The sequence below is a fragment of the Neophocaena asiaeorientalis genome, unplaced genomic scaffold, assembly GCF_003031525.2.
Source record: "Neophocaena asiaeorientalis asiaeorientalis breed wild unplaced genomic scaffold, Neophocaena_asiaeorientalis_V1.1 scaffold347, whole genome shotgun sequence".
Lineage (NCBI taxonomy): Eukaryota > Metazoa > Chordata > Mammalia > Artiodactyla > Phocoenidae > Neophocaena > Neophocaena asiaeorientalis.
The window spans coordinates 819213-829332 of record NW_020171818.1 but is presented as its reverse complement, the minus strand read 5'-3'; the positions used below and the strand labels follow the sequence as shown (position 1 = coordinate 829332).

The window sequence follows — 10120 nt, the reverse complement described above, 5'->3', positions numbered from 1 at the left end:
GGAGAGGCCACAACAGTAAGAGGCCTGCGTAACGAAAAAAAAAAAAAAAAAAAAACAAAGAAACTTAGTTCTCTCTCCTCTTCCACCTGAATCATTTCTAAATTCCTTTCCTCCATATGGCTTATTCTTTCTTCCATCTGATCTGTTCTATTTCCAGTGCTTTCTAATGCACTATTCATATCACTTATTGAATTCTTCAGCTTCAGAATTTTTGTTTTGTTCTTTTTTTATAATTACAATCTCTTTGGTAAAGTGCTGTTTCTGTTCATTAATTTTATTCCTGAGTTCACTGAGTTGCCTTTCTGAGTTTTCTTGTAGCTTGTTGAATTTCTTCATAACAATATTTTGAATTCTTTATCAGTTAGATTACAATGTTCTGTGTCTTTGAGTTGGTTGCCTAGAGAATTGTCATTTTTTTGGGATACTGCGTTACCATGATTTTTCATAGTGTTTCATGAACTGTGCCTCTGCCATGACATTTGAAGTAGCAAACACCTTTCTTATTTAAGTAAGGCTTTACTTTGATTCTAAGTTCAGCAGCTGGGCAATCAGAAGCCTTTCTTTTGTTTTCCAGAAGGTGGCACTATAGCACAAATTTTGGGTTTCTCTTACCAGAGATGACCCTCCACTGAAGTTTGGAGTGTGTGCATGGTAAAAGCTGTTGGCAGAGTGTAGGAGGTGTATGCTTAGTACCTGGGGCTTTTTAGTGGAGGAGTCCAGAAATCTGTGGACAGACAGTAGGAAATGCATTCCTTCATTTCTCTTTGTCTGCCTTCTTTCCTTCCCACCCTTCCCCCAACCCCCCTCAGAAATCCGGGTATTGCTGAAAAGCAACAGGGTCCCTCCAGCTGCAGCCCTCACAGCCTTCACAGCCCAGCACTTTCACTCATCACTTTCACTTTCTACCTCCTGTGCTAGAGAGGTCACTGTTGCCGGTACCATGGATCTGCAGCCTCCTCTGAGGTCCAGTCTACCCACTTTTGGATACGCATATGGATGTATCTCTGGTGTCCTGGTGTGCTGTGCAGAAGCAATTTTGTTCAGTTATAGATGTCCAGTTAGTTGTAAATGGAAGGGAGAGGAGAAAGGAATGACCCATAGGGGCATGATACTGATGTCACTCAGTTTTGAGTTTTAAATGGTGATATGCATAAAGTGTGCAAGTACTCACTTTAAGTTGTAAGCCCCGTAAGTGTTTATATTAGTGTACTTTTATGTAACTTGCCCCCAATCAGTATATAGAACATTTCTAGCGTAGGATAAGGTTCCATCATGCTCCTTCCCAGTTTGTAGCATACAACTCTGAAGTAAACACTATCCTAAATTTTTTCAGCATTAATTAATTTTACCTTTGAACTTCATATAAATGGTTTCATACAGTATGTTCTCATTTGTGTCTCTTTTTTTAATAACATGGTTTTCCAAGTGTAAATATCAATAGTTCCTTTTCTTTTAACTGCTGTTTAGTGTTACATTGTATACAAATACTAAAAAAATTTATCCAGTGTCAGAGTTCTGCCTTTTTTTTTTTTTTTTTTTGCGGTACGCGGGCCTCTCACTGCTGTGGCCTCTCCCGTTGCGGAGCACAGGCTCTGGACATGCAGGCTCAGCGGCCATGGCTCACGGGCCCAGCCGCTCCGCGGCATGTGGGATCTTCCCGGACCGGGGCACGAACCCGTGTCCCCTGCATCGGCAGGCGGACTCTCAACCACTGCGCCACCAGGGAAACCCCTGACTTTTATTTTTAAAAATACAACAGATTGGGTGGCTTATAAACAACAGAAATTTATTTCTCCCAGTTCTGGAGGCTGGAAGTCCAAGATCAAAGTGCCAGCATGGTCAAGTGAGGATTCATAGCCAGCTCCTTCTTGTCGTGCCCTCACCTGGTGGAAAGGGCTAGGGATCCCTGTGGGTTCTCTTTTATAAGGCATTAATCCCATTCATGAGGGCTCCGCCCTTATAACTGTAACTTAAACACCTCCCAAGACCCCACCTCCTAATAACATCATCTTTGGGGTTAGAATTTCAACATATGAATTTGGTGGGGGACCACAGGTATTGAGACCATATCATCTAAGCTGTTGTTGTTGAACATTTGAGTTATTTCCAGATATAGACTATTATGAACATAGCTTCTGTGAATATTGTTATATATTTCTCTTGATGGTCATATGTAGTTATTTCTCTTCGATATCTACCTAGGAGTACGATTTATGGGTCATAGGATAGCATATTTTCAGCTTTAGAAAATATTGCCAAAGAGTTTTCAAGAGTGATTGCATAGGGCTTCCCTGGTGGCACAGTGGTTGGGAGTCTGCCTGCCGATGGAGGGGATGCGGGTTCGTGCCCCGGTCCGGGAGGATCCCACGTGCTGCGGAGCGGCTGGGCCCATGAGCCATGGCCGCTGGGCCTGCGCATCCGGAGCCTGTGCTCCGTAGTGGGAGAGGCCACAACAGTGAGAGGCCCGCGTACCGCAAAAAAAAAAAAAAGTGATTGCATCAATAGTTTCACTAATAATGTATGAGTTTCACTTGCTGTATATTCCCATTAGAACTTGATATTGTCAGCTTTTTAAATTTTAGCCATTCTGGTATCTGTATAGTGGAGTTTTGCTTTGATTTTAAATTTATATTTCTCTAATAAGTAATATTTACTGTTCATTTGGATATTCAGTCTTGTGTAGGTTCTTGCCCTTTTTTCCCATTAGGTCTTTACATGTCTTCTAAATAATTTTTATTTTTCCACTTCACAAACAGTATAAGACCCTTATAACAGCCCTTTATGTTGTTGTTGTTTTATAGTTTACCTCTATCTGTGTTGTAAACCTTTCAATACATTTATTTTATTCTTGCTTTAAATACTTATTACTCATTAATTTTTAAAATATCTTTTTATTTACCCACAAATTTACTCTTTTTGTGTTCTTTATTTCTTTCTAGTGATCCATGTATCCATCCAGAATCATTTTTCTTTAGTCTGAAAAACTTCCTTTAGTGTTTCTTATGATTGTGTGTGTTATAACTAAATCGCTCCGTTTTTGTTTGCCTTAGATGTCTTTATTTTGCCTTCATTTCTGAAGAATATTTGCTGGGTTAGAATTCTAGCTTGTCAGTTTTTTCTTTCAATGCTCTATAGATATTATTTCATTGTTTTCTGACTTCCATTATATTTGAGAAGCCAACCAGCTATTAATCTTGGTCTCTTGAATGTATCTTTTCTTCCTCCCCTCTGGTTGCTTTTAAGTATTTCTCCTTAACTTCACTTTCAGACAGTTTGGCTATGATCTACCTGGGTGTAGCTTTTTTCGTATTAATGTAAAATCCTGTTGGGGATTCACTGAGCTTCTGAAATCTTGATTGATATCCTTCATCAATTTTGGAAAGTTCTAAGCATAATCTCTGTAGATATTTCTTTTGCCCCATTCACTATCGCTTCTTCTTCTGGGACTCCAATTACATATATCTTGGACTGTGTCCCACATTCATTTTATGTTCAGTCCTGTTTCTTCCATTCTTAGGTTTTTTTGTGCTTAATTTGGATATTCTCTACTCACTTGCTTTCAGGTTCATTTGTCTTGTCGTCTGCTGTATCTGTTCTGATGTTAAGCCCATTCAATGAGTCTTAATTTCAAATATTGTCTCTTTTAGTTCAGGAATAATCATTTGATTCATTCTTATAGTTTTCCGTTCTGCATTGAAATTTCCCACTCTTTTGTCTTTTTTCCCCTATGTTTTCTTTAACATATTGATAATATTTATTTTAAAGTCTTGTCGGCTAATTTTAACACCTGAACCATCTGCGTGTGTCTCTCTTTCTGTTTTTTCTTCTGATTAGTGATCACACCTTCCTGCTTTTCCAAATGTCTCGATTTTTATTGTATGACAAATATCATGAATAAAAATAACATAGAGAATGATGTTATTATGTTATTTTCACTCCAGAGAGGGTTTTCCCTTTTTTTTTGGTCCAATCAGGAATTGAACTAGGACAAGGCTGGGTTGCAGTTTTGATTAGATTCAACCTACTTCTGGTTTCAAATGTCATGAAGGAAAACTAGCTGGAACCTGGTTTGGACTTGCTCTATCAACTGTGAGAGATTTATTCTGACCTTCAGACTCTTACCCCATGCCACTTTCAAATTTGGCAAATGTCTAGATGGGCCATGTGTTTGAAATAGGCTCTTTTCCTCAAGCAAGACTTTGTCTCTGAAATACTTCAATACTGTAGGAGACTTTGGTCTGACTTTTAGAAGCTTCTTAACTTCCCATACAGTCTCCAGATACAGCAAATATACCATGAGGAAAATACCACTGCATATTTAGGGATCCTGAAGTTTCCAAACTGTTGCACCAGCCCACCCATTCTCCAGAATTTGTCATTTATTTTCCAGCGTACTATCCCTCAATTCATGTGCTCACAGAATTGGATAAGATTCTGAGGTGAGGTAAGAGGCAGCTGTCATGGCCTTTTCACCTTAGAATGGCTCATCCCTCTCTGGTGTATTTTACTTAGTTCTCTTTGCTTTCCCAGATACATGATGTTTGTAAAAATAAGTTTTTTTCAAATTATATAGTGTATTTTTACTTTTTGCAACAGGAGTGATAGAGCAATGACCTGTTACTTCCTACTCCATCCTATTCTGAATGAGAAGTTCCTATGTCCCAGGTTTTTTTGATGTTTTAAATTCTTTAATCTGTTCTTAGAGAGTGTCATTACATACAGTTGGTGTCATTTGCCCAAAACAAACCCAGAAAATACTAGATCGTTGCCTTTTGGTACTAACACCTGTTTCATTTCATACAGTGGCATAGGTTAACATTTAAGCTGATTCATCTATTTGTTAGCTACTTGTTGAGCACCAGTTAGGCAGGAATTGTTCTGCACATGACTGGGGATATAATAATGAACAGAAAAAGAAAAAAATACCTGCCCTCTCAATGCTCACATTCCACTTTGAGGAAACAGATGATAAATCAAATACAAAGCAGGGTCATCAGCTGAGAATAAGGAAGGTAGAGAATGTGTTAGCTTTTTGGGATTTTTTTCCTATTAGATTTTTGACAAGAAAAAGAGAAGATGTGAAATGGTAAGTTTAGAGAAGAGAGAGGAGTGAATGGACTAGGGAAATATTTTAGGATTGCCAGTGTTGATTGAAAAAAATGCACAATGTGTGAATTGTGAGTCAAGTTTTATTTGGGGTAAAATGAGGACTATAGCTTGGGAGACAGCATTTCAGGTAGCTCTGAGAAACTGCTCCGAAGAGGTAGGGGGGAAAGTATTATATATGATTTTAGTGAAGAGGGGTACATGCAGTGAAGCACACATTTTGGCAGAAGGTTGCTGCTAGTCACAAGGAGCAGATGTCATGGTTAATGATTTTAGTGCTTTTCTAGATGTGAGAAGATGCAAGAATTGGGCTCGTAAAATTTTGTCCTGAAAATAACTGTCCTGAAAATTATCTGAAGACCTGCTCTGCCAGTGTTTCCCAGAGCACTGAGTGCCTCATTCTTGATCTCCACCCTGGTCTCCTTTCAGGGGGTGTTGAAGGTCAGCGGCTGCTAGAGGCAGATGGCAAGTGCCAATTTTTAGTTGGCATCAGGCATTGCCAAACTATTTAGACATGAATTTTGAATGGTTGGGCTTTCTTCCGTCACTTTCAGCTATTAAGGTGAAAGCACGGAGTAGAAGGAGAGTAGGATTTAGGAAAGACTGGGGCCTTCTGGGCTAAGTACAGTGGAGGAGAGAAGAGCAAAGAAATCCAAGGTGTGTATGCAAAGCAGTAGTAGTGATGGACCAAGGAATCTAACCTGGATAAATAAGGAAGAATGAGAAAAGGAAATAGTGTTAGGAACAGTGGATTGGCACTCTTGGTGGGAATGAAAAATTACTGAAGGGGTCCCTAGAGTAAGTTAAACTGTAAATATAAGAGATAGAGAGTATTTACTTGAAATCAGGATGTTGGAGGCTATATAGTTATTAATAATGACAGCATCTACAGTAGAATTTCTCAGTAGGTGAACTACAAGCATTTGGGGCAGGGTAATTCTTTGATGTGAGAGACTGTTTCACATTGGTCCCCAGACAGTAAAAGTCTGTAGCAGTCTCCTAGGAGCCCACCCCAACCTCCATTCCCCACTTCCCCACCCCCACACCCATGCACATTTCTAAGTAAGGTCAGAGCCACAGGTCTAGGGCATGACCAATAGATTTATTTGGTGGTTGTGCTGGAGAGACGTCTACCAGCTAGGTTGTTTTAGGTGGCAAGTAATAGAATTCTTAAATAATACAGATTTCTTATCTCACTTAAGAAATCAGAAGTACACAGTTTCTGTGCTCTTATCAGGGTTAGCTTCTCTGTGATTTTCTTGGCTTTTCCCTCATGATTCCACATTACTGTCAAAGTTCCAGACTTCATGACTTCACACATCCAAAGACCAAAAAAAAAAGGAAGGTTCATTTCCTTTCATACATGTCTCACTTAATGGGACCTCTCAAGGTACCATTCATTCTAACTAGTTCACGTGCCTAATTCTTAACCAGTCCTGGCAATGTAGAATGAGATTGGCATGACTGATGGAAGCCATCTTCCTTTTGGCTGACCCTACCTTGCCTAAGCACACTGTAGCCTGATACCTGAATTTGGTGCACAGGCAGGAAGAGAGGGGTAGCTGCTGGGTAAACAGCCTCAACAGTGTCTGCATAAGGGGTTTGTGTGCCTGTGAAGCCAGTTGGATAGATCGTCTCTTTTGTTGTTAAAGTCACTAAAAATAATAATAAAAAGAGTTGTAATGGAAGGAAGGGCAGTGGATAACTGTAATAAACAGGTAATGGGTTATATGGTAGGTTCTTGTTGGTTATCCATTTTAAATATAGCAGTGGGTACATATCAGTCCCAAACTGTATTACACGGGGAGCTCTGCCTCATATTCTGTAGAAATCTAAGTGGGAAAAGAATTTGAAAAAGAATAGATACATGTATATGTATAACGGAATCACTTTGCTGTACGCCTGAAACTAACACAATGTTGTGAATGAACTATACTCCAATATAAAATAAAAAGTTAAAAAAAAAAACCCAAGTAATGGGCATTTTAGCAGACCTGAGATTTATAGGGAGGACAGAGGTGACAAAGAGGAGGAAGGAAACCTATCCCACCTCCATACCCTGCAGTGTGTGGGGTGTAGAAGGAAAAAAACTACTAATGTCCAGTGGATGTTTTAATTCTCCCCACTTTCTGCTCCCAACTTCGATGTCTTTAAAAAAAAGAAGGCTATTCTTTTAAAAATAATAAATACAGAAAGTACCAGTTTTCAACATGTTTTGAACCGAAAGAAAATGTGTAAGAAATACTTACTGGATGTAGAAGATCATGATTGAATGCACAAGATGGTATATCTTACATCTTTAATTCAAATTAACAAATATTTATTGACCACCATGCATATGAATATCATGATACTGTCCTCTGTACAGATGATGAAGAGAAATGAGAAAATCTCCATCCTCTGAAGGTCACAGTCTCTTGGAGTTTTAAATATATATATAAATAATATAAATATATAAGTTATATAAAGCAATATATAAATAATATTAGTAATCTAAAGCGGTCAGTAAATGATTTGTACTAACAAAAAATTATGGTGAGGTAGAGATTTACTATTTGGGGTCCCTCTGTAAGCTAGCAGAGTAACTGTTTTAGGACCATTTCTTCTTTTTCCACATTTTTTAATGTGGTATCTGGGAATGAGCTTCACTAAATTTAATGTTTCTTTAGTACCTTGCATCTTCTAATTAGAACCACAAGTTAAATGAATAATCCCTATTTTAACTAAGTAGATGAGCCAAGTCATCAATAGGTGGGCCTCAGTGTTCATATATAAAATTTGGAAGGCCAGCACTTATACATATTCTATATTAACATCTCTAAACCTCTCTTCATACACCAGACTCAGTTTTTCATACATCATCTGACATACGTTGTTGGGTTATCACATGATGACATTTTATGCTAGGATGAAAGGGGGCTGAATAGTTGATTCACTGGCAGAATGTACCAACAGTATTTAAAACTGAAAACCTCACATATTAGAAGGTAGACTGTTTCCTACATATAATTTTAACAACATGCAATGGAGTTTTGTGGTTTAATTTTAATGTGTTTACATGCTTTTGTCAGTAGGTATATGCTTCGATCAGTACAATTAAATAAGGATTTCTCTAGAAAGAAATATATTGCTCTTAGTTTTTAAAATTTAGAGTATGAGCATATTTTTCATTCTTTCTTTTATTCTTTTTTTTTTAAAGAGTCAACACAGACTGTCCAGGCTCTGCAGTATTCAACTGCTGATGGTCCCCTAACAGCAAGTAAAGATTTAGAAATCAAAAACTTAAAAGAAGAAATTGAAAAGCTAAGGAAACAACTAAGAGGTAAATTTCTGTGATTCATTATTAATTCTGTTTCGTAGATATTTTTAAATGTTTTATTCACGCACAAAACATTTATTGAGTACCTGTTATGTGTTACATGATGTGAGCTATGTGCCAGTGAGGGAAAAGCAAATAAAATGGTTCTGCTTTCAAGGAGTTCATGTTCTGGTCTTGGAAAAAGATAAACAAATAGTTTTTTGCAGTACATGTGAAAAGGCCAGAAGAAAAATAAACATAGGTACATAGTACACAGGAGGAGCACCTTACCCAGAATTAAGTGAAAAAAGATGACTTTTTGGAGGACCTATTCATTTGGGATATTTGTCTGGCAAAACATTTATATGAGTAGTTCATTTTTCAGTGTAGGTTAATTAAAATTAATTTTGAATTGTTGATATGCCTATTATATCCATTCATTTGTTTATTCCATTCATTCAACAAATATTTATTGAGTAGCTACTAGGTGTTGTTTTATGCTCTTGGGATGCAGTACTAAACAAAATGGTAAAAATCTTTGTCCTTGCTGGGGTGGAGGGCAAACAACAGACATTAAACAATAACTATGTAACTTTGTAAATGATACAGTATGTTAGAAGGTGATAAGTGCTTAAAAATAGAAAAGATTTAGGAGAATGGGTCAAAAGTGTAAGATGAGGTGTTTTATAATTTTAAATAGTGTGATCCATGTGAGAAAAATATTGAAGGAGTTAAGGGGCCTAGCCATGCAGTTAAATGGGAAACACATGTTACAAGCAGACGGATCAGCCAGTGCAAAGGCCCTACTGTCAAAATGTGCCTCATGAGTTCAAATAAAACATAAAAGGACAGCAAGGCTAGAGCAGAATGAGCAAGCAGGTGGAATGGATGGACATGAGGGTAGAGAAATAAACAGATGGAGAGGGCTCATTGCCTGATCAGTGGAGTCTTACTGACTGTTAGGTCTTTGGTTTGTTCTGTGGGTGAAATGGGAGCCTTCTGCAGGGTTTAGAGGCATCACATGATCTCAGTAAGTGTAAGGGGAGAGAGAGAGAGAAGGTACTATTTTAGCTAGAATAGTCAGACCTCTCTAGAAAAGTAGTTTTAGGCCAAAATGAGTGAAGAAAAGAAGGATCTAACCCAGTGTCTTTTACGAAAAGTATTATTTAAAATGCAATATTAAGGCACATGGAGATTTTAAATTTGAGCATGATTTATGCTGTTCTGTTTTTTAAGTGGCTGTCCTCCTAATAAACATCTCTTTATCAAATTTCTGTAGCTTTATCTTTTTAAAACTAAGTTAGATTAGGAATATGATAGGTAGAATCATTTACTTTGCTTTGATATCAACACTAAAACATTATCAGTGGCACTGAATGTATTTGAGTTTTTTGGCACTAAAAAAGCAGTGAGACACAAGACACAACTAGGATGTTTAGTGATCCATATCACTTCAAAGAAGTGATATGGATTAGGAAAAACCTATTTACATAAGTCTATCTCACTTATATGTTCTAGGAGGGATTTTTGGTTTTTCGTTTTGTTTGTTTGTTTTTAAGATTCCTTGGGATTTTCTGTGCCGACCGTCATGCATCTGCAAATAGGAACAATTTTCTTTTGCCCTTTCTGATCTGGATGTTTTGGGTTTTTTCCCCCTTATTTCACTGGCTAGAACTTGCAGTACTTCGTTGAAGAAGAGTGTTGAGAACAGACGTC

The 10120-nt window shown here is 37.7% G+C and overlaps 1 protein-coding gene across 4 annotated transcripts in view; it reads left to right on the top strand.

Moving 5' to 3' along the window:
• The window catches only part of CDC42BPA (CDC42 binding protein kinase alpha), a 306002-nt gene that overhangs the window by 171282 nt on the left and 124600 nt on the right, over positions 1-10120 (top strand). For all 4 annotated transcript variants that reach the window (XM_024739083.1, XM_024739069.1, XM_024739060.1 and 1 more), the window contains exon 11: positions 8306-8428. In XM_024739083.1, coding sequence (XP_024594851.1) covers positions 8306-8428 — 123 coding nt within the window. The remainder of the gene's footprint in view (positions 1-8305; positions 8429-10120) is intronic.